The sequence below is a fragment of the Thamnophis elegans genome, chromosome Z (assembly GCF_009769535.1).
Source record: "Thamnophis elegans isolate rThaEle1 chromosome Z, rThaEle1.pri, whole genome shotgun sequence".
NCBI classification, from domain to species: Eukaryota; Metazoa; Chordata; class Lepidosauria; order Squamata; family Colubridae; genus Thamnophis; species Thamnophis elegans.
Window position 1 is genome coordinate 136068947 of NC_045558.1, and position 25532 is coordinate 136094478.

The 25532-nt window shown below is 39.5% G+C and overlaps 1 protein-coding gene and 1 gene segment (V, D, J or C); both read left to right on the forward strand.

Moving 5' to 3' along the window:
• On the forward strand, positions 1-510 carry LOC116521967. The segment is given in 2 exon segments: positions 1-46; positions 131-510. Coding segments are annotated over 2 exon segments (426 nt in total).
• A 6679-nt stretch (positions 511-7189) lies between these two features.
• Positions 7190-16532, forward strand: LOC116521968 (immunoglobulin delta heavy chain-like). The gene is made up of 5 exons (XM_032236568.1): positions 7190-7448; positions 10233-10558; positions 15134-15260; positions 15351-15677; positions 16483-16532. Exons 1-5 carry the CDS (start codon positions 7190-7192, stop codon positions 16530-16532), a joined length of 1089 nt encoding a protein of 362 aa, XP_032092459.1.
• Positions 16533-25532: the final 9000 nt, after the last annotated feature.

Here is a 25532-nt window from a genome sequence, read left to right on the forward strand (position 1 = left end):
ATGATCCCATGGGTGAAATTTGTGCCCTTTTTAGTGCTCATTGAAGGTATTTTGTCCCCTCTTTAAAAAACATCTGTCCATATTCTCTTTTTGTACATAGAAGATTTCATTGGAACACTTTTGTTTTTAGGAGTTCAATGTCAAGTACAGCTGGTGGAGTCCGGAGGGGATGTGAGAAGACCTGGGGAGTCCCTCCGTCTCTCCTGCCAAGTTTCTGGATTCACCTTCAGCAGCTACGGGATGAACTGGGTGAGACAGGCTCCAGGGAAAGGAATGGAATGGATGGCCGACATACATACAGGCTCATCCCCTTCCACATTCTACTCGGACAAAGTCAAGGGACGCTTCTCCATCTCCAGAGACGATGCCAAAAGCCAGATGTACCTGCAAATGAACAGCCTCAAACCGGAGGACACAGCAGTCCATTACTGTGCGAAACACACATTGAGAGGAAGTGAATCTGATGCCCAACAAAAACCTTCCTCTCTTCTGAGCAGCTTTCCAAATTGAATCCGAAAGTTGAATTTGGGCATTTAGAGTGAGAAGCAGAAGGTGAATCTCCATACTCAATAGGGAACCTCAGATCTGATCATCTAAGTAACCGTGTGGAAGATAGTTGACTTTTTAAGTCAGAAGGAGGAAATCTTCAGGCTATGGAACAAACTGGGGAGTTTGTAAAAAGTGGCTTCCTATCTAATCCTAATATAATCTACACTCACTGAATGGAGACAAATCATGGGTGTTGAACAAGTGAGAGTAAGAATGATTATCCTAAAAAACTATTGTAACTGGTACAGAAGAGATTTTGATAAATGAAGAGGCAAAAGCATTTTTATAGGACTTCATGGTCCTTTGCAGACCTCTCTGAGCAGTTTAGAGAGCCAGAACATTTCGCCCCAACAATCTGGGTCCTCATTTTACCAACCTTCAATGGTGGAAGACTAGGTTAAATTTTAGCCAGTCAGTATCGAACTCCTGGCAGTGTGCAGAGTCAGCCTGCAATGCTGCATTCTAGCCACTCTGCCACCAGTGAAATCCCCATGCAACCATCACTACATGGATTAATATAAGCCACATTTGATTTAGCAGTAGATGTGGTTTGCGAAATATACAGGAAACTTTATTATTTGTAGAATATAATATTATGTTTGTATTGAAATAATTAATTTAAAAGAGATGAATATCTTCTCCATCTATCTCATCTTTCATTCCAACTCTGACTTACTAATTGTGCCTCAAAAAGTATTTGGCTTTAGTGGTTCTTTTCAAAGGTTAGGGGAGAGAATGTGAAAACCTTCTACTGAATATACATGTGAGTTTCCCTTCATGTCCTGTCCCCAGTGTAGCCCTTTCAAAAGTTATAATTGCAGGTTCCTTGCCTCTCCCTTTGAATCATGGAGAAGCCATGAAACTTTGCAAGCCTTTGTTTTAATTAAAATAACATAAACCTGCCATTTCTGCTAAAAAAAGAAAGAATCTGACTTCACTTTTATTAAGACTGGAATACTTTCTGAAAGTCCCCCATGTAAGGAGACTATAAGGGAAACTGTGAATTCATTGCATTGAGGGACTCTTTTATTTGAAATGATATGCAAATGAAGGCAAAATTTCCCCTTTAAAGGATCCACTTGATTTCTCTTTTCAGGCTACACCCACCCACACAAAGTTTCTGCATTTCCCTGAATTCTTCCCTCTCAATTCCCTCCATTCATTACAGGGAGCCAAAATGACCAAATGGCTGAATTGGGTGTCCTTGTTAGTGCTCCTTCAAGGTAGTTTTTCTCCTCTTTAAAGAATTAAGTTCATTTTCCCCCATTTTGTTTATACAAGGTTTCATTGAATAACTCTTGGTTTTGGGAGGTAAATCTCAAGTCCAGTTGGTGGAGTCTGGAGGGGATGTGAGAAGACCTGGAGAATCCCTCCGTCTCTCCTGCCAAGCCTCTGGATTCACCTTCAGCAACTATAGCATGGGCTGGTTGAGACAGGCTCCATGGAAGGGACTTGAATGGGAGGCTGATATAAACTCTGGTTCCAGTAGGATAAACTACTCAGAGAAAGTCAAGTGGGGCTTCACCATCTCCAGAGACGATGCCAAAAGCCAACTGCATCCTCATATGAACAGCCTCAAAGCTGAAGACACAGCCGCCTATTACTGGGCGAGAGACACAGTGAGGTGATGTGAATTTCAGGTGATGAAAGGACCTTCTTTTCCTCAGAGCAGCCCTTCAACTTCTTTTAGCCAAAAACGATGGATTAGTGAATTAGGATTCATCACTATCCAGAGAGAATTTTGAACTATTTTGATCTGGGAATCCAATGAGAGTTTGTTTGAAGAATATGAAAAGTGGAAAAAAATAGTTTGTTTTAACATCACTGTTTACAAATTAATGTGGTTTTAGAAAAAAAAAATACGATGTTAAAAATAGTCCATTACTATCATGGTAGAAAAGAGGAAATGAAACTATAGCATAATCTTTCTAAATATCCAAACTGCCATATAGATATTGAGGAAATATTAGGAAGATTCCTCCCCTCCTCACTTTGGACACTGGGGGGCAGTGTTGTCACATGAAACTCCATGGACTCTAGATTCAGTGGTGGATGGGCTTGGGAATAAAACAAGTATCATTAGATATTGTCTCATTTCTGAGACATGTTTTTTTAATTACTGTATCCATAATAGTTCACTAGAAAGTCTAAGGAAATTTGACATGTCGGGACGTTATAATCCTCACCATCAAGCTCAGAAATTTTGGTAAAATGGTGTATCATTGGTCTTTGTACCCAAATGAAGTTTCTAGAATATATTAAGGTACTTCAGACCTTTGCTGAAAATGAGAACTACACAAACGGACATTTTACCACACACAAACACACCAAGAGTACTTATTCCTTATTGTGAAGCCATGTCTGTATTGACAATTAAATATTAGCCAACAGTGTCCGGTGGCAGCCAAAAAAGCCAACGCAATCCTAAATCGCATTAACAGGGGGCTTCAATCAAGGTCACATAAGGTAATAATACCACTCCATAAAGCCTTAGTAGGATCACACCTAGAAGACTGCATCCAGTTTTAGTCACCACATTATATAAAGCTATTGAGACTCTAGAAAGAGTGGAGATTATTATTGCTGAGTAAAAAACCAATCTAATAAGCGAAGAACATCCCACAGGCTTGATCAATTTCTTCTGTCTGTGTCTTTTCTTTGATTCAACTCAAATTGTCTTACAAATTGATGCCTCATCATTTGCTTTGCACTCATGTTTTGGTGTTTTTTGTAAAGTGGATGTATTAAGGGGAAGAAATGTGAGGAGGAAAAATCTAATCAATTCATTTGATTTTTGAGTGATCTTCTTTTCATGTTCCCAAAATATCTACTTCCAAAAATTTTATTGCACATTCACAACCTCTCCTTTTGAATCACTTTTGAGAATTTCTGGTATTTTGCACGCGTTTGTATTAATTACTCTAATATGAACCTGCTGTTTTTCCTATGAAATTATAGTTTAAAGAAAAGGAGTTTCCCTTTGCTTTTATTAAGAGTGGCATGTTATGTGAAAATCAGCCATAGAAACTGTGAGATCAATGCACTGAGGGGCATCTTTATACCTTGAAATATGTAAATGAAGGCAAAATTTCCCCTTTAAAGGAGCCGCTTGGTTTCCCTTTTCAGGCTACACCCAACCACACAAAGTTTCTGCACTTTCCTCAATCCATTCCTATCCATTCCTTTTATTGGTTACAGGGAGCAAAAATGATCCTCTGGCTGAATTTGGTGCCCTTGTTATTTCTCCTTCACGGTATTTTTTTCCCCTCTTTAGAGAATTTCCATCCATATTCTCTTTTTGTATATTGAAGATTTCATTGAAACACTTTTGTTTTTAGGAGTTCAATCTGAGGTCCAGTTGGTGGAGTCTGGAGGGGATGTGAGAAGACCTGGGGAGTCCCTCCGTCTCTCCTGCCAAGCCTCTGGGTTCACCTTCAGCAGCTATCGCATGAACTGGGTGAGACAGGCTCCAGGGAAAGGCCTGGAATGGGTGGCCTACATAAGTACATCCTCAACTCCAATTTACTACTCAGACAAAGTCAAGGGACGCTTCACCATCTCCAGGGATGATTCCCGCAGCCAGCTGTATCTGCAAATGAACAATCTGAAACCAGAGGACACAGCTGTCTATTACTGTGCCAGAGGCACAGTGAGAGGAAGTGAATTTGACGCCAAGCAAAAACCTTCTTCTCCTCTCAGCAACTTACGAAATTGATTCAATAAGTCAAATTTGGGCATTTAAAGTGAGAAGCAGAAGGTAAATCTCCATACACAATTTGGAACCTTAGGTCTGATCTTCTAATTAGCCGTGTAGAATTTGAATGACATTTTGATAGGTGAGGAGAAGGATATCTCTAGGCTGTGGAACAAAATGGGTAAGGTAGCTTGTAAAAAGTAGTTTCATATCTAATCCTAATGCAATCGACACTTATCCAATGGAGACAAAACATTGGTGTTGAACAAGAGCAAAAATTAATAATTACTGTTGCTCTTGCTACAATTTTATATCAAAGAAATGGATGTGCTGACTTTGATTACTCCTTAATAAATGTTGGAGAATGAATAAGACTTGAAAACTCCCACTGTCTTGTTTAATAGGGAATCTAAACTGAAAATACATATCCAATGGTCCCATTTTGTGCAAGTATACTTTTTGACTTAGGAGGATCAGCCCCATTTAGCAAAAAGCAACCCTTCCCATTTTCTTCTGCATTAATAATTAAATATCTCTGTCTTGACTATCGTAAAGACTTGCCTGTAATCTCAAATTTATTGCAAGGAATTCTACTATGCCAATGAAGAGAGCATCTGATAAGGAAAAGAGAAATGGAATTTGAAGAAATAAAGAAAACTAACTGTCAAGGAGCTACAAATATGATGCTATAGTGGCATCCTGTCTAATCCTCATGAAATCCACACTCACCCAATGGAAAGGAAGCATTGGGGTGGAACAAGAGATGGGGTGGAATGTTTATCCTAGAAAACCAGTACAAAATTGTTACACAATACGTTTTGGTAAATGATGAGACAGTAACAAAAGGAATAACAGTTATATATTGCTTTATTATTCTTTACACTTTACATTCAGCATATTGTCTCCAACGATCAGGGACTTCATTTCACCAATCTCAGAAGAATGGGAGGCTGTGTCAACCTCCAACCTGTCAGATTCAAACTCCTGGCACTGGGCAGAGTTTGCCTGCAATATTGCATTCCAACCACTGTGTCACCAGGGAAATATTCATGCAATCCTCACTGCACAGAGTAATATCAACCAATGTTGCTCCATTTATATTTCTTCCGTATCAATATATATTCAATGCCCTCAATCCTGAAGCTCTGTCCCCTCATTGATGCAGGGACAACATTGGTCAAGAAGGAACTGTGTAGCTGATCTCCCAACTCTTGATGGAGTAAGGAGAATAAATTCTCTACTGCATTGATACCGTGTCAGAAGTTGTGGAATCATTCAAGACTTTATTATACCTATATGTGAGAAGAAATGAAAAACAGATTGGTGGTGCCTATGATTCTGCCCAGAAAACCAGTTCAGGGGCATGGCAGGCCTAGGTCACTGCCAGTTCCAGCCAAACCATTACCGCTTCAGCAAAACCGGTCAAACCGGTAGGAAGCCATCACTGATACACACTCACCGAGAGTATTTATTCCTCATTGTGAAGCCATGGCTGAGTTGAAAATTAAATATGATCCAACAGTGTGCAGTGGCAGCCAAAAAAGCCGAAGCAATCCTAAATTGCATTTACAGAGGGCTACAATCAAGATCACATGAGGTAATAATATCACTCTATAATGCCTTATAGAACACTGTATCCAGTTTTGGTCACCACACTATAAAAAGATGTTGAGAATCTAGAAAGAGTGCAGAGAAGAGCAACAAAGAATATGAGGGGCCTGGAGGCTAAAACATATGAAGAATGGTTGCAGGAACTGGGTATGTCTTGTTTAATGAAGAGAACGACTAGGGGAGACATGATAGCAGTGTTCCGATATCTCAGGGGCTGCCACAAAGAAGAGGGTGTCAAACTGTTCTCCAAAGCACCTGAGCATAGAACAAGAAGCAATGTGTGGAAACTAATCAAGGAGAGAAGCAACCTAGAAATAAAGAGAAAGTTCCTGACAGTGAGAGCAATCAACCCATGGAGCAGAAGTTGCCTTCAGAAGTCGTGGGAGCCTCATCACTGATGGCTTTAAAGAAGAGACTGGACTGCCATCTGTCAGCAATGGTGTAGGGCATGTTCTATCTTAAAAATATCTCCTTCCAAACTTTTTATTCCACATTCACAACCTCTCCTTTTGAACCATTTTTGAGAATTTCTGAAATTTTGCAAGTCTTTGTTTTAATTATTCTAATATGAACCTGTTGTTTTTCCTATGAAATTATAGTTTAAAGAAAAGGATTATCCCTTTGCTTTTATTAAGAGTGGCATGTTATGTGAAAATCAGCTATAGAAACTGTGAGATTAATGCACTGAGGGGACCTCTTTATAACCATAAATATGTAAATGAAGGCACAATTTCCCCTTTAAAGGAGCCGCTTGGTTTCCCTTTTCAGGCTACACCCAACCACACAAAGTTTGTCCACTTTCCTCAATCCATTCCTATCCATTCCTTTCATTGGCTACAGGGAGCAAAAAATGATCCTGTGGCTGAATTTGGTGCCCTTGTTAGTGTTCCTTCAAGGTAGTTTTCCCCCCCCATCTTTAAAGAATTTCTGTCCATATTCTCTTTTTGTATATAGAAGATTTACAAGAGCCAAGGTGGCGCAGTGGTTAAATGCAGCACTGCAGGCTACTGCTAGATCAGCAGGTCAGCGGTTCAAATCTCACCGGCTCAGGGTTGACTCAGCCTTCCAACCTTCCGAGGTGGGTAAAATGAGGACCCAGATTGTTGGGGGCAATATGCTGACTCTCTGTAAACCGCTTAGAGAGGCCTGAAAGGCCTATGAATCGGTATATAAGTCTACTGCTATTGCTATTGCTATAATTTCATTGAAACCCTTTTGTTTTTAGGAGTTGAATCTCAAGTACAGCTGGTGGAGTCTGGAGGGGATGTGAGAAGACCTGGGGAGTCCCTCCGTCTCTCCTGCCAAGCTTCTGGATTCTCCTTTCCCGGCTATTGGATGCACTGGGTGAGACAGGCTCCAGGGAAAGGTCTGGAATGGGTGGCCAACATACGTACAGGCTTATTCACTTACTACCCAGACAACGTCAAGGGACGTTTCACCATATCCCAGGATTTTTCCCGAAGCCAGCTCTATCTGCAAATGAACAGCCTGAAACTAGAGGATTCTGCAGTCTATTACTGTGTGAAAGACACAGTGAGAGGAAGTGAATCGGATGCCCAACAAAAACCTTCTCTTCCTCTAAGCAGCTCTCCAAGTAATTGACAAGCAGCTCCATTTGTCATGCGATACTGATTTCCTGTCTGATCCTAGTCAATTCCACACTCACCCAATGGAAACAAAGGGGTTGAACAAGAGATGTGGTGGAATAATTATCCTAGGAAACAAATACAAAAGTGGTACACAATCAATTTTGGTAAATGTAGCAAAAGTATCAATAGGAATAGCAATTATATACATTGCTCTTTAATGCTCATGGAAATCTTTAAGCTGCTTACTTAATATTACATTTTTCAGCCAAAAAGGATGGATTAGTTAATCAGGATTCATCACAATCCAGAGAGAATTTTGGACTCTTTTGTGCTGGGTATCCAATTACAAAAGAAAAAGAACAGTTTGAAAACACCAGTTCTACTTTCACTGATTACAAGGTGGTCTGGTTTAAGAAGCAAACTGGAATTAAAAATAGTCCATTGCTATCATGGTAGAAAAGGGGAAATGAAACTATAGGATAATCTTTCTAAATATCCAAATTGCAATAAAGATGTTGAGGAAATATTAGGAAGATGCCTCCCCTCCTCACTTTGGACACTGGGGGGCAGTGTTGTCACATGAAACTGCACTCAGTGGGGGATGGGCTAGGGAATAAAACAAGTGTCATTAGATATTCTCTCTTTTCTGAGACATGATTTTTTTTATTACTGTTTCCACAATAATTCACTGAAATCTCTCAGGAAAACTTCACATGTCAGGAGGTTATAATCCTCACTGTAAAGCCCAGAATTTTTGATAAAATGATGTATCATTGGTGTTTGTATCCAAAGGAAGTTTCTAGAATGTATAACGGTGCCTCAGACGTTTGCTGAAAATGAAAACTACACGAAGGGACATTTTAACACACACACAGACACACACAGAGACACACAGACACACACAGAGACACACAGACACACACACACACACAGACAGACACACATACAGAGAGAGAGAGAGAGAGAAAGAGAGAGAGAGAGAGAGAGAGAGAGAGAGAGAGAGAGAGAGAGAGAATATCCCTCATTGTAAAGCCATGTCTGAGTTGACAACTAAATATTACCCAACAGTGTATGGTGGAGCCAAAAGATCACGTCAGTTAATAAAACCACTCTTAAAGCCTTAGTAAGACCACACCTAGAATTCTGCATCCAGTTTTGGTCACCACACTATAAAAAAAGATGTGGAGACTCTAGAAAGAGTGCAGAGAAGACCAACAAAGATGATTAGGGGACCAGAGGCTAAAACATGAGGAACGGTTGCAGGAACTGGGTATGTTTAGTTTAATGAAAAGAAGGACCAGGGGAGACATGATAGCAGTGTTCCAATATCTCAGGGGTTGCCACAAAGAAGAGGGAGTCAAGCTATTCTCCAAAGCACCTGAGCATAGAACAAAAAGCAATGGGTGGAAACTAATCAAGGAGAGAAGCAACCTAGAAATAAGGAGAAAGTTCCTGACAGTGAGTGCAATCAACCCATGGAACAGAAGTTGCCTTCAGAAGTCATGGGAGCCTCATCACTGAAGGCCTTCAAGAAGAGACTGGACTGCCATCTGTCAGAAGTGCTGTATGGTCTCCTGCTTGGGGAGATTAGACTTGATAACCAACAAGGTCCTTCCAACTCTCTTAATCTGTTAGTACTCAATGCCTCAATCTGTGCATCCCCTGACACTGCAATATAGAGCCGAGGTGGCACAGTGGTTAGGGTACAGGCCACTTCAGCTGACTGTTATCTGCAGTTCAGCGGTTCTAATCTCACCGGCTCAAGGTTGACTCAGCCTTCCATCCTTCCGAGGTGGGTAAAATGAGGACCCGGATTGTTGTTGGGGGCAATATGCTGACTCTGTAAACCGCTTAGAGAGGGCTGAAAGCCCTATGAAGCGGTATATAAGTCTAACTGCTATTAATGAACCAGCCTTTTTCCCCACTCTTTGCCATAAAAGTAATATCAGGCAGATGTCAATCTGTTCTACTATTATTTCCATTTTATCCATCTTGGTGAATACACACTCAGCAATGAATAATTGATCAATAGAAAACCCGAACAAGCAATATATAAAAAGAATATTATTGACGAGTTAAAACCCAATCTATTAAGCAAAGAACATCCCACAGGCTTGATCAATTTCTTCTGTCTGTGTCTTTTCTTTGATTCAACTCAAATTGTCTTACAAATTGATGCCTCATCGTTTGCTTTGCACTCATGTTTTGGGGTTTTCTTCAAGGGGACATACTAAGGGGAGAAAATGTGGGGAGGAAAAATCTCGTGAATTCAGATTTGATCTTCTTTTTCATGTTCTACCTCAAAATATCTCCTTCCAAACTTTTTATTGAACGTTCTTCACCTGTCCTTTTGAATCACTTTTGAAAACTTCTGACATTTTGCAAGTCTTTGTTTTAATTACTCTAATATAAACCAGTTGTTTTTTTCCCTACATAGTTTAAAGAAAAGAAGTATCCCTTCGCTTTTATTAGGAGTGGCATGTTATGTGAAAATCAGCCATAGAAACTGTGAGATTGATGCAATGAGGGGCATCTTAATACCTAGAAATATGTAAATGAAGGCACAATTTCCCCTTTAAAGGAGCCGCTTGGTTTCCCTTTTCAGGCTACACACAACCACACAAAGTTTGTGCTCTTTCCTCAATCCATTCCTATCCATTCCTTTCATTGGTTACAGGGAGCAAAAAATGATCCTGTGGCTGAATTTGGTGCCCTTGTTAGCGTTCCTTCAAGGTAGTTTTTCCCTCTTTAAAGAATTTCTGTCCATATTCTCTTTTTGTATATTGAAGATTTCATTGAAACACTTTTGTTTTTAGGAGTCCAATCTCAAGTACAGCTGGTGGAATCTGGAGGGGATGAGAGAAGACCTGGGGAGTCCCTCCGTCTCTCCTGCCAAGCCTCTGGATTCACCTTCAGCAGCTATTATATGGCCTGGATGAGACAGGCTCCAGGGAAAGACCTGGAATGGGTGTCTTACATAGGTACAGGATCATCTCCAATTCACCACTCAGACAAAGTCAAGGACCGCTTCACCATCTTCAGAGATGATTCTCGCAGCCAGATCTATCTGCAAATGAACAATCTGAAAGCAGAGGACACAGCTGTCTATTACTGTGCAAGACGCACAGTGAGAGGAAGTGAATCTGATGCCAAGCAAAAACCTTCTCCTCCTCCGAGCAACTTTCCAAATTGAATCAGAAATTCAAGTTTGGGCATTTAAAGTGAGGAGCAGAAGGCAAATTCCCCTCTACAGTTTGGAATGTTAGATCTTATCTTCTAAGAAGCCATGTGGAAGATGATTGACATTTTGATAGGTGAGAAGAAGGAAATCTCCAGTCTGTGGAAGAACCTGGATAGATTGTAAAAAGTGGCATCTCTGTCTTGACTATCCTAAGGACTTGCCTGTAATCTCAAATTTGTTGCAAAGATTTTTATTATGTCAATGACGCAGTTATTTGATATATCAGGAAAGATTTTGAAGAAATAAAGAAAAGTAACTGACAAAGAACTAGAAAAATGATGCTATAGTGACTTCCTGCCTAATCCTATAGAGATCCACACTCACCCAATGGAAACGAAGGGGTTGAACAAGAGATGGTGTGGAATAATTATCCTTGAAAACGAGTTCAAAAGTGATACACAATAGGTTTTGGTAAATGAAGCATCATTAGCAATTGGAATAGCACTTATATGTTGCTCTGTAATGCTTTACAGCATTCTCTAAGGTGTTTACTAAATATTACTTTTTTCAGCCGAAAACGATGGATTAGTGAATTAGGATCCACAATCCAGAGAGAAGTTTGGACACTTTTCTGCTCCGAATCCAATTACAGAGTTTGTTGGAAGAAAACAAAAAGTGTGTGTGTGGGGGGGGGGGGGAATAGCTTGAAAACTCCAGTTTTATCTTTACTGTTTACAAGGTAGTCCGGCTATAGAAACAAACTGGAATTTAAAATACTCCGTTACTATCATGGTAGAAAAGAGGAAATGAAACTATAGGTTAATCTTTCTAAATATCCAAACTGCCATATAGATTTTGAGGAAACATTAGAAAGATGCCTCCCCTCCTCACTTTGGACACTGAGGGGCAGTGTTGTCAATTGAAACTCTATGGCCTCTCAGTGGGGGATGGGCTAGGGAATAAAACAAGTGTCATTAGATATTGTGTCATTTCTGAGACATGATTTTTTTTTTATTAATGTTTTCATAATGGTTCACTGAAAGGTCTCAGGAAAACTTCTCACATCAGGATGTTATAATCCACACCTTGAAGCTCAGAAATTTTGGTAAAATAATGTATCATTGGTCTTTGTATCCAGAGGAAGTTTCTAGAATGTATAACGGTATCTCAGACCTTTGCTGAAAATGAAAACTACACAAAGGGACATTTTAACACAGACACACACACACACACACAAACGCAAACGCAAACACAGACACACACCTTGAGTATATATCCCTCATTGTAAAGCCATGTCTGAGTTGACAACTAAATAATACCCAACAGTGTATGGTGGCAGCCGAAAAGATCATGTCAGCTAATAAAACCACTCTTTAAAGCCTTAGTAGGACCACACCTAGAATTCTGCATCCAGTTTTGGTCACCACACTATAAAAAGAGGTTGAGACTCTAGAAAGAGTGCAGAGAAGAGCAACAAAGAGGATTAGGGGACCGGAGGCTAAAACATATGAAGAACAGTTGCAAGAACTGGGGATGTCTAGTTGAATGAAAAGAAGGACTGGGGGGGGGGGGGGACATGATAGCAGTCTTCCAATATCTCAGGGGTTGCCACAAAGAAGAGGGAGTCAAGCCATTCTCCAAAACACGTGAAGGTAGAACAAGAAGCAACGAGTGGAACAAGCAATATGTAAAAATAATATTGATGAGTTAAAAACCAATCTAATAAGCAAAGATCATCCCACAGGATTGATCAATTTCTTCTGTCTGTGTCTTTTCTTTGATTCAAATCAAATTGTCTTACAAATCGATGCCTCATCGTTTGGTTTTCACTCATGTTTTGGGCTTTTCTTCAAGGGGACATACTTAGGGGAGAAAATGTGGAGGGAAAAAATTTCCTGAATTCAGATTTGACCTTCTTTTCATCTTCTACCTCAAAATATCTCCTTCCAAACTTTTTATTGCACAATCCTCACCTGTCCTTTTGAATCACTTTTGAGAACTTCTGACATTTTGCAAGTCTTTGTTTTAATTATTATAATATGATCCTGTTGTTTTTCCTATGACATTATACTTTAAAGAAAAGGAGTATCCCTTCGCTTTTATTAAGAGTGGCATGTTATGTGAAAATCAGCCACATAAACTATGAGATTAATGCCTCTTTATAACTAGCAATATGTAAATGAAGGCACAATTTCCCCTTTAAAGAATCCACTTGATTTCTCTTTTCAGGCTACACCCACAGCTGCCTATTACCCACACAAAGTTTGTGCACTTTCCTGAATTCTTTCCTCTCAATTCCCTCCATTCATTGCAGGGAGTCAAAATGATCCAATGGCTGAATTGGGTGTCCTTGTTAATATTCATTCAAGGTATTCCCCCCGCTTTAAAGAATTCACTTCATTATTTTTCTTTTTGTATATAGAAGATTACATTGAAAAACTCTTGTTTTTAGCTGTCCGATCTGAGGTCCAGTTCGTGGCGTCAGGAGGGAATGTGAGAAGACCTGGAGAATCCCTCCATCTCTCCTGCCAGGCCTCTGGATTCACCTTCAGCAGCTTCTGCATGGATTGGGCAAGACAGTCTCCAGGGAAAGGCCTGGAATGGGTGGGGCGCATATGTATAGGATCATCTCCTCCCACTCAGTACCCAGACAAAGTCAAGGGACGCTTCATCATCTCCAGGGATGATTCTCGCAGCCAGCTGCATCTGCAAATGAACAGCCTCAAACTGGAGGACACAGCTGCCTATTACTGTACAAAGACACAGTGAGAGGAAGTGAATCTGATGCCAGGCAAAAACCTTCTCTTCCTCTCAGCAGCTTTCCAAAATGATTGAGGCAAAGGAAGTTGTGTATTTGAACTTAAAAGCTGAAGATAAATCTCCATGACATCTGATGGAACCTCAGATATGATCTTTGTAGAAGCAGTGAGGATTGAGCCATGGGAGGTAAACATTGGTCACTGCAAGCCTCCCCATGGAAACGGAGAGAAGAAGAAAAAAATATACAAGATTACTACGGAAAACTGTATGAATAAGAGAATATAGAAGAAGGAAGAACTAACAATACCTGCAGAAAGCGATTCTACCCAGATACCTAAAGAAACTGAAATGATGCTAGAAGGCAATATAACGATGATGGAGTTAACTGAAGCACTTAAAAAACAAAATAATGGAAAGGCTCCAGGCCCGGATGGACTGCCCATGGAATTTTATAAGACACTGCAGAAATCGTGTCTTCCACTACTAGAAATTATGAATGAAGTTATGTTAAAGATGAGGATACCCAAATCGTGGTCAGAAGCATATATTACACTTGTACAAAAAGAGTAGGCCGACCCACTTTAAATTAAGAATTATAGACCTATTTCCTTGCTAAATTCAGATTATAAAATATTTGCTTCAATATTAGCAGAAAGACACAAAAAATATTTAAATAACTTTATTCACCCTGATCAAAATGGGTTTCTGCAAAAGAGACAAATTAAAGACAATATGAAAGTAATTCTGGACACTTTGGAATATTATGAGGCACATCCTGAAAAACAAATGGCTTTGATGTTCTTAGATGCACAGAAAGCCTTTGACAATGTGAATTGGCAATTTATGTTGTTACAGTTGAAGCAGATGGGCTTTGGTAAGAGATTCATTCAAGCCATACAAAATATATATCACAAACAAACAGCAAAGATAATGATAAATGGAGAACTGACAGATTCGATTGAAAAAAGGAAAGGGACAAGACAAGGTTGTCCACCATCATCTCTGTTGTTCCTGTTAACATTAGAAGTCCTAAATAGAAATATTAGAGAAGAAAAAGACATAAAAGGAATGAAAATCAAAAAGGAAGAATATAAATTGCAAGCATTTGCAGATGATCTGGTCTTCATCTTAGAGGATCCATTAGAAACTGCACTTAAATTGATAGAAAAAATAGAGGAAAAGTAGCAGGTTTGAAAAGAAATAAAGATAAAATCAAGATTTTGACAAAGAACATGTTAATAAGACCAAAAGAAGAATTGGAGGAAGCTTTGAAGATTCAGGTCACGAATAAGATCAAGCATTTGGTGATATATTTCACAGCAAGATGTAGTACACTTAAAGAAAACAATTATCATAACCTCAAAAAACAGATTGTGACAGATTAGGCAAAATGGGAAAATTTACAACTATCACTAATAGAAGATAATATCAACAATTAAGATGAATATATTACCCAATATTTTATATTTGTTCCAGGCAACTCCAATTAGATTAGGGAAATATTATTTTGACAATTGAAACAAAACAGTTAATTACAGTGATATAAACCTCCCATTTCTGCTAAAAAAAAAGAGAAAGAGTTTGACTTCACTTTTATTAAGACTGGAATGTTTTCTGATAGTCCCCCATGTAAGAAGACTAGAAGGAATACTGTGAGATTAATGCACTGAAGGGACCTCTTATCTGAAGTGATATGTAAATGAAGGCAACATTTCTCCTTTAAAGGATCCACTTGATTTCTCTTTTCAGGCTACACCCACCCACACAAAGTTTGTGCAATTTACTGAATCCTTTCCTCTCAATTCCCTCCATTCATTACAGGGAGCAAAAATGATCCCCTGGCTTAATTTGGCGTCCTTGTTGGTCCTCATTCAAGGTAATTTTTTTCCCCTCTTTAAAGAATTTCTTTCCATTTTCTCTTTTTTTTTTGTCAATGAAGATTTCATTGAAATGCTTTTGTTTTTAGGAGTCCACTCTCAAGTCCAGTTGGTGGAGTCTGGAGGGGATGTGAGAAGACCTGGAGAGTCCCTCCGTCTCTCCTGCCAAGCCTCTGGATTCACCTTCAGCAGCTTCTGGATGCACTGGATGAGACAGGCTCCAGGGAAAGGACTGGAATGGGTGGCCGGAATAAATGCAGCTTCATCTCCTACCGCATACTACCCAGACAAAGTGAAGGGACGCTTCACCATCTCCAGGGACAATGCAAAAAGCCAGCTGTATCTGCAAATGAGCAATCTGAAACCAGAGGACACGGCAGTTTATTACTGTGCAAGAGACACAGTGAGAGGAAGTGAATCTGATGCCAAGCAAAAACCTTCTCTTTCTCTCAGCCGCTCTCCGAAATGACTCAGTCACAGGAAGTTGAATGGGAAGTGTTAAGTTCTGGGCAAAGAATGGAGGTGAGGCCAGAGTGATTCCTAACAGCTTTTTACTCAATACTGCCTGAGAGACAACAGAACTCCCTGGTTGACAGGGCTCCTTTTATCTAAAACTGACTAATCCAACAACCAATCAGGTGAGAGTATTTTCGCGCTCCAAGAGAGGACCAGAATGAGAACTTCAACTGACAGCTATACACAACACATAAACATGAAGCACTAGATAAATCTTCATAAGATTTGTACAGTGAGAGGAAGTGAATCTGATGTTAAGCAAAAACCTTCTCCTCCTTTGAGCAGCTTTCCAAAATAATTCAGTCAGAGGGAGTTGAATGTGAGCACTAGATAAAGTTCATAACAGGTTGTGGATCCTCAAATCTTATCTTCAAGGAAGCCGTGTTTAACCTAGGTGGCACTTTGGTAGAGGGGTGTGGGAGAGAATCTCAAGGCTGTGGTATAAACTAGGTAACTTTTAAACAGTTAAATTTCATTTACAGGAAGAAACATGGATTGAAGTCCTAGAGATCTTCCTTGGTATATTTTAGAGTAGGAATAGGAATAGGAATAGGAATAGGAATAGGAATAGGAATAGGAATAGGAATAGGAATATACAGAGTTGGAAGGGACCTTGGAGGTCTTCTAGTCCAACCCCCTGCTTAGGCAGGAAACCCTACATCACTTCAGACAAATGGTTAGCCAACATCTTCTTAAAAAACTGTTGGAGCATTCACAACTTCTGGGGGCAATTTGACTTTGAGTCTTTGAACTGAGGAGCAGGTGATCAATCTGCATCATAGCATTAGAATACTCCATGGATCAGTAGAATATTTTTAGACTTAGCAATAGCAATAGCAATAGCAGTTTGACTTATGTACTGCTTCATAGGGCTTTCAGCCCTCTCTAAGCGGTTTACAGAGTCAGCATATTGCCCCCACAGTCTGGGTCCTCATTTCACCCACCTCGCAAGGATGGAAGGCTGAGTCAACCTTGAGCGGGTGAGATTAGAACTGCTGAACTGCAGATAACAGTCAGCTGAAGTGGCCTGCAGTACTGCACCCTAACCACTGCGCCACCTCAGCTCCCTTAAAAAACCTTTATAAATTAGTGAAAGTAGAAGCCCAAATATATATTCTGTTTTTGAATTGAAAGTGAAGGGAACCTCTGCATTTGCAGTTACAAGGAATCAGTAATGGTTCATAGAGCTCACAATACGGAGTTGGGAGTTGGGTGTGACAGTCAACAGGGAATGGACTGGAATGGATTGTGTGATGCCAGTAAATAAGTCTATGCAGAATCCATAAAGAGTTCTTTGCCATCTCTTGAGTAAATATGTTTTATTTTCATTTTCATTTTCATTTCATACAGTCACATATATACTGTGCAAATACAAACCCAATATTCCACTTCAACCCTTCATACACCCTTTCTTTCACCCCCCTCCAACTTTCCTTTCTCCCCTCCAACATTCCCTTCTACCCTACTTCCCCTCCCCCTCTATCACTCCTCTCTCCCAATACACTCCCTCCCTTCCATCTCACCCTCCCTCCGATCCTCTCTCCCACCCTCTCTACCCCTCTTTCTTCTTTCCCTCTGCTCCTCCCTTCAGTGTATTTCTGCTATCTATCAATACATTCAGCTTCCTATCTTTACACTAGAATTAAAAAAGCAACAGTATACAAGTACAATCATGTTACTTCAAAATCTAGCACATACTATATTTCCCCCCTCCCCCCTCTCCCCTAGGACCGCCCCTCCCTCCCCCCCCCGACTTCCCAGAGCCCGTACCCGGTATAGCTTTTTATCAAACACAGTCTAAAATATATTAAAACCAAGGAAATAAAAAAAAGAAAAAAGAAAAAAAAGTCAGTAAAATCTCTGCGTTGAACTCAGCTTCTTGCCGTTACACAAACTTTAAGCAGTTTACATTATTCCTAATCTTAGTTGTTTCATTATCTGCAGGATTTCCCCAGAGGTTATTTGTTGGTTCAACTTTTGCCTGTACTCTTCTCTAACTAGGGGTATTATCTCTTTATCTAAGTATCTGTCTATATCTAAACCCTTAATTTTGTCCCCTTTGTAGAATTCTGTTAAAAAAAAAAAAATTCCCGGAATGCCTTTTAAATCTCCTCCTGTTGAAACACCTCCTTCCCTCTATAACACAATTTGGATACATTTCAAATTTTTCTTTTAATTTCTTCTTCCAATTCTTTTCGTTTTTGCCCTTGTTTATGTCTATGTATTTTGTTTATATTCATCAGTACTCCTCTCATATACGCTTTACTTGCATCCCCTACAAATTCCATGAATGTACCCTTATTCGTGTTCAGAACAAAGTTTTCAGATAGCAATTTTTTACAATCATTGATATACTTTTCATATCTAAATAAACTCTCATTCGACCTCCAAGACCTTCTTGCCTGCACTACCCTTCCCAATTCCATCCAGACTGGGTTATGATCCGAAAGGACCCTCGCCGCAATCTTTGTCTTCTTCACCCTAGAAAATAAATCATTAGTGATTTATATAAAATCAATCCTTGAAAGGGATTGATGTCTATCAGAAAAAAGGGTGAAGTCATATGCCTTTGTGTTTCTTTCTCGCCAAACATTTCTCAATTCGAAGTCATCCATCAAGTCTTTTTCCCTTCTAGAATTAGGTCTAATGTGATATATCTTCCAAAGGGATCTGCTTCAATTAGTTCAGCCTTAATGTCTTTTCTTAAGTATACAACTATACCATTTTTCTTTTCCATAGCAGAGGTCACAAAATATTGACCAAGTTCGGGGTTGAACAAATATTTTTGATCAGTTGATTTGATATGAATTTCTTGCAGACAAATTATATTGTTCTTGAACTGTTTGAGATAGTGAAATATTTTCTTTCTCTTCTGTAAAGAGTTCAAACCCCAACTCCTTGATCAGTGGCCAATGATTATTGAGGTTGTTGCAATGTACCTTGTTTTCCCATTCGTCTGGTAGTCATACGGCTAGATCTTTGTTCCCTGACCCCTTGCCCTTCCGGAAGGAGGAAATGGTGCTTTTTGTCTGGTAGTTGTGTGATTTGCTGTTTATCCTGTCCTTCTCGTGATCTTTCTCCAGATCCAGATGATTCAGGGTGTCCCACCTTCAGGATCTTGTGATAGAAATCTCGGGCTTCCCATACAGAGTTGAGACGATATTTTTGCTTATCAAATGTAATTATAATACCAAATGGCACATCCCATCTATACTGTATCTGACGGTTTCTGAGTTCTTCCACTAGAAAAACATAATCTCTCCTGGCTCTTAGCATTTGGGGTGGTATTTCTTTCAAGACAATCAAGTCCTGTCCGCCAATTTGAAGCCTGGTATTATAAGACTCTTGTAGTATCATGTTTCTGAATTCTCTTGTAGCAAAGTATATAATTACATCTCGGGGGAGTTGCTTCTGTTTTGCCACCCAAGAGTTAGCGTGGTAAATTTTTTCGATCTGCCAGTCAAAGTTGGACCCCGGTCTTTCCACCAGACGGTTAAAAGCCTCTGAAAAAATCTGCTTCAAGTTTTCCTGTTTATCTTCGCACAGCCCCCTGACTCTTAATGCAAGCTCCATCTGTCTGTACTGTATCATAACAATTTGTTTTTCAGCGTTTTCAACTTTTTGTTGCACCACTTCGGTTTTGGATGTCAAATTAGTGTTGGCTTCATTAAGAACCTCTAGCTTATCTTCCATTCCAGAAACATATTCTGTCAATACAGTTACAAGTCCCAGCATATCATCATTTGTTTTGGCAATCCTAGTATCAAGCTTATCATATAAGTCTGCTTTAAATTTCTTTATCTCCTCTCTGAATTCTCTGAAAGTTTCTGAATTCTGCTCTCTAAATTCTCTAAAAGTTTCAAAAAAAAGTTCTTTCGTTAGCAAATCTCCAGTAGGGGGCATAGAGGGTGGAAGCTGCGACTTTGTGCCAAGTGTGTGAGATGTACTCCTAAGAAGAGGTTTTAATTTTGATGCCATTATATCTTTTCTTCAAACAATTATTCAACAATTATTCAAACTCTACTGGCCCGCTGTGTAGCTTACAAGGAAAGAAAGTATTAAGTCCCCCCTTTATTTGTTCTTAGAGGTTTTTCAAAAGGTTTCAGAAAAGGGCATTGTAACAAAGCAGGTTTCAAAAGATTAGCATTGTAACAAAACAGTTCAGCATATTCGTCTCTGTTTGGAATGTCTCTATATTAACAAGGAGTCTTTTAAAACTTTTAAAAGTTGATGGGGAAAAAATCTTGTAAGCTCTTCAGAGAAGTGAAACTAATTAGTAAGAGATTGCTGGCTGGCTGTTCCTTTGATCTTTTTTATCACTGTTCTTTGCCGGATAGTTAGGAATGTGGCACAATCGCCATTTTAGGAGCTTGTCTTTTAAGGGGAAAAAAAAAAACGTGCACGAAGGAAGCTCTTGTAAAAATGAAGCTAGGATTTTTTTTTTTAAAAAAAAAGGCAGATAAGGTTCTCAGGTACAGACTCTGCTTGTATTAATCTCAAATAAATATATCAAAAATTGTCCTAAGTGGAGGATCCTTACTTTGCGCCGTAATAAATACAGCAGAGGTTTCTGGCACGGAGATGTGATTCAGCCTTCGGTTGGCCCCCCCTTCCATTTGCAGCAAAAAAAAAAAGCTGCAAACTTCAAAGAAAAGCTCTTACCAGCTGGATCTCTCTCTCACTCTTCTTTGCCTGAAGAATGAATTTATCTACCAGGTATTTAGGCAGATAACGTGACCAGAAACCCGGGGGCAGCTCGTTAAGCTGCCGCCATCAGCAAGGTCCCGCCCCGGAAGTCTTTGCCATCTCCAGAGACAACGTCAACTGCCTTCTGTATCTGCAAAGGGATGTCAGAGGACGCACAAAACACCTAATATTTTTGTCCATCACTAAAATAAAATCTGTGGTTCGAGCTGTGAACTTGACTTCTTGTCCAGCTGTTGCCTGGAGAGTTAAAATAGGTTCTTGAAGGAAAAAAAATATGGCCCTTTGAGAATTTCATTCCCAAAGGGTTCTCAAAACTTCTTCGATGTCAGCCTTAAATATGTATAGCAAAAAAATTCTCCTATCTCTTTTTTTTGAAAAATCATTTTTATTGAATGTTTTAATCTTTAAAAACAGTAAAGAAGAAGTTGTTCCCTTGGTATTTCTCCTAACAGAAAAACAGAGTTGGAAGGGACCTTGGAGGTCTTCTATTCTGATCCCCTGCACAGGTGAAAACCCTATACCATTTCAGACAATGTTTTCTCCAGTCTCTTCTTAAAAACCTCCACTGTTGGATCATCAACAACTTCTGGAAGCAAGATTTTCCACTGATTAATTGTTTCCTCAGGAAACCTCTCCTCAGTTGCAGGTTGCATCTCTCCTTGATAAGTTTTCATCCTTGGCCTTTTTTCTGCCTTCAGCCTCTTCTATTGAGAGTGATTAATATTTTGCATCCACAGTAGATATCCCTCATTTGTTTAAATGACTTTCCACTCCTGCCCTTTGTTTAAATATTTCTATATTAAATGATAATTTCCTTTCAAAAGCTCATTGAACCATAGACAGAAAGAGGACACACTTGTCTTTAAAAAGAGAGGAACCTGTCATAAAATTACATTATTAGATATTGTAAACACAAACTTTATACACTTGTTCAGAATTTTCAAAAACTCTTGGTGGTACTATAAGCCAACCCTAGCTTCCTTTTATCCAGAAGTTTATGTAAATACGGGTCTAACTTTCCTCTTTATAGGACATCATCTCCCACCATCCTCAACCTGTGGCTGGAGAGCAAAAGTCAATCTGCCTGAAACTTCTTCACTCAAAATGAAAAATGAAATTTTTGTTCCAACCAGTTTCCATTTTAGCAATTATCAAAGGCAACAGTTCTTCCATTCAGAGATGGAAGCTAACAGGCCCCAAAGTACAAGGAATCAACCTTCAATCAAGAGTTCAATGAATCAAAGAAGAAGGGGTCAAGTTATGACTCCACAAATATTGGGAGTTGAGAGATAGTGATCATTTCTGACCCAGTTTATATTTGCTGAAACATCTGAAGAAATGTTTATTCTTTTCTCACAGGGAAACAAGAATAAGTCATGTCTGGCATCACTTATCTTAGGAATGGAGCATTATTTGAAAGTCACACATGTTAGGTCTCTCCAAAGAACCTCTAAGTCAATGCACCAAGGGGCTCTTTTATCCCAAGCATTATGTAAATCAGGGCACCATTTCCCCTTTAAAAGAACTGCAATGGTTTCCCTTTTCAGGCTACACCCACCAGTACAAAGTTTGGGTAAAGTTCATTAGAGGGAGCAAAAATGATCCTGTGGCTAAAGTTAGTTTCCTTGCTAGCAGTCTTGAGAGGTAATTCTATTCTCTGTATTCAGCTTTTTAGATTTTAATTCTTGCATACTGGAAAGTTCACTGACACAACTTTCATTTCAGGTGTCCAATCTGACGTTCAGTTGGTAGAATCTGGGGGCGATATGAGAAGACCTGGGGAGTCCCTCCATCTCTCCTGCCAAGGTTCTGGATACAGCTTTGGTGGACACAGAATGGACTGGGTGAGACAGACTCCAGGGAAAGGACTGGAATGGGTGGCATGGATACGTAATACTGGAGGAGATATCTTCTACTCTGACAAAGTCAAGGGCCGCTTCACCATCTCCAGGGACAATGCCAAAAGCCAGCTCTATCTGCAAATGAACAGCCTCAAAACTGAAGACACAGGAGTCTATTACTGTGTGAGAGAAGACACAGTGAGAGGAAGTGAATCTGATGCTAAGCAAAAACCTTCTCCTCCTCTGGTCCACTTTCCAAAATGATTCAGTCACAGGAAGTTCCATGTAAAGCACTAGATAAATCTTCATAGCTGGTCCTGGACCTTCAAATCTGATCTTCAAAGAAGCCGTGTTTAAAATGGTTTGCACTTTGGTGGTGGTGTGGGAGGGAATCTCGAGGCTGTGGAATAAACTAGGTTGCTTTTAAACAGTTAAATTTCATTTACAGGAAGAAACATGGATTGAAGTCCTATAGATCTTCCTTTGTATATTTTAGAATAGAATAGAACCGAACCGAACAGAACAGAATAGAATAGAAGAAAACATACAGAGTTTATAGGGACCTTGGAGGTCTTCTAGTCCAACTCCCTGCTTAGGCAAGAAACCCTACACCACTTCAGACAAATGGTTAGCCAACATCTTCTTAAAAACTGTTGGAGCATTCACAAATTCTGGGGCCAATTTGACTTTGAGTCTTTGAACTGAGGAGCAGGTGATCAATCTGCATCATAGCACTAGAATACTCCATGGATCAGTAGAATATTTTTAGTCTTTAAAAAGGGAGACCCTTATAAATTAGGGAAAATAGAAGCCCAAAGCTAATCCCCATGCACAGGTGGAAACCCAATATAAGACTTCAGAGAAATAGTTGTCCAATCTCTTCTGAAAAACCTCCACTGTTGGAGCATCCATAACATCTGGAAGCAGTTTTTTCCACTGATTAATTGTTCTGTCAGGAAATTTCTCCTTAGTTACAGGTTGCATCTCTCCTTGATAAGTTTTCATCTGTTGCTTTTTTTCCCTGCCTTCAGCTTCTTCTATTGAGAGTGATTAATATTTGGCATCCACAGTAGATATCCCTCATTTGTTTAAATGACTTTCCCTTCCTGCTCTTTGTTTAAACATCCCCCTGGGAATTCGAGAATGAAGGACATAAATATAAAAAAGGTATTAATGATAAGGTACACATTGTAATAAATGGGGATTAAAAAAACTCAGTAAAAAGCTGTGTTCTGATGCAGCAGTGAACATTAAATCACATTAAATGGAAATTTCCTTTCAAAAGTCATTTGAACCATAGTACAGAAATAGGACACACTGGTCTTTTAAAAGACAGGAATTTGTCATAAAATTACATTATTAAATATGGTAAACACAATCATTATATAGCCATTCAGGTTTTCCAAAAACTCTTGGAGGTATTATAAGGCAAACCCAGTTCTCTTTTATCCTGAAGTGTATGTAAATACAGGCCTAACCTTCCCCTTTATATGACATCATCTCCCACCCTCCTCAACTGGTGGCTGGAGAGCAAAAGTCAGTCTGACTGGAACTTCTCCATTCTGAAAGGAAAATTATATTTTTGCTCCAACTACTCTCTATTTTAGCAATCCTCAAAGGTAACAGTTCTTCCATATAGGGATGGAAGCTAAAAGCTTCCAAGAGGCTTGATGTGAAGGGACTTTAGCATGCTGGATAGTTAAAATGTACATGTCAATATTTCCTTCCTAGATGTCCAAATGGAGATCCAGCAAATGGAGTCTGGAGGGGATGTGAGAAGACCTGGGGAGTCCCTCCGTCTCTCCTGCCAAGCCTCTGGATTCACCTTCAGCAGTTATAACATGGTCTGGGTGAGACAGGCTCCTGGAAAAGGCCTGGAATGGGTGGCATACAGAAGCTGTCATTCTGCTAATATTTACTACTCTGACAAAGTCAAGGGCTACTTCACCATCTCCAGGGACAATGCCAAAAGGCATCTGCATCTGCAAATGAACAATCTGAAACCAGAGGACACGGGAGTCTATTACTGTGCAAGAGCCACAGTGAATGGAAGTAAATCTAAAACGAGACAGTGGATTGTATGATGCTAGTAAAAACAGTCTATCCATGAAAGGGTTATTTGCCATCTCCGGAGACAAATCCAACCACCTTCTGTATCTGCAAAGGGACGTCTGAAGGATGCACAAAAGACCTAATATTTTTGACCGTGACTGAAATAAAATCTGCGCTTTCAGCTGTGAACTTGACTGCTTCTCTGGCTGCTTCCTGGAGAATTAAAACAGTTTCTTGAAGGAAAAATAATAATAATAATAATAATAATAATAATAATAATAATAATAATAATGGTCTTTTGAGAATTTAATTCCCCAAGAGTTCTCAACACCTTTTCAACGTCATCCTTCAATGTGTATAGCAAACAAACAAACAAACAAACAGGAAATCCCTTATATGCTATTTACTTACTTCATCCCTTATATCACATCCATTTATTACATGCATGCTGGTTGATGAACAAAATAAAAGGTTATTGGTGTTGCATCTTTGACTTTAGGCAGTTATAGTACTAAATCCAGAATTATATAATATGTGCAAGGGGTCCTTGAGTTACGACTGTAGTTGAGCTCAATCAAGCACCCCAGGCTCATGTCTCTGGAAGTGAAATTAAAGTTGCTCTCTGTACTCCATCTACTTGTCACTAGAGGGCAGTCTTGTCTGTAAAATCCAATTGAATGTTATTTTCCTCAGTTTATATAAAGATAGATAGATAGATAGATAGATAGATGATAGATAGATAGATAGATAGATAGATAGATAGATAGATAGATAGATGATAGATAGATAGATAGATAGATAGATAGATAGATAGATAGATAGATAGATAGATAGATAGATAGACCGACCGACCGACCGACCGACAGACAGACAGACAGACAGACAGACAGATAAAAAGAAGCGAATGAGAGATAGAGAGAGAGAGAGGCAGGCAGGCAGGAAGGCAGGCAGGCAGGAAGACAGACAGACAGACAGACAGACAGACAGATAGGCAACAAGGAGTGAGAGAGAAAGAGAGAGAGAGAGAGAGAGAGAGAGAGGCACGGGGGCAGATAACAAGGAGCAAATGAGTCAGTGAGTGAGTGAGTGATAGACAGAGACAGAGAGACAGACAGATAACAAGGAGTGAGTGAGAGAGAGAGAGAGAGAGAGAGA

Excerpts from the sequence above, each read along its gene's own strand:
- LOC116521968 (XM_032236568.1), top strand. The coding sequence starts at position 7,190 with ATGCACTGGGTGAGACAGGCTCCAGGGAAAGGTCTGGAATGGGTGGCC. Across the intron at positions 15,261-15,350 it reads CTTGTTGGTCCTCATTCAAG|GAGTCCACTCTCAAGTCCAG; the intron begins GTAATTTTTTTC and ends TTTTGTTTTTAG. Across the intron at positions 15,678-16,482 it reads AGACACAGTGAGAGGAAGTG|GGAGCATTCACAACTTCTGG; the intron begins AATCTGATGCCA and ends TAAAAAACTGTT.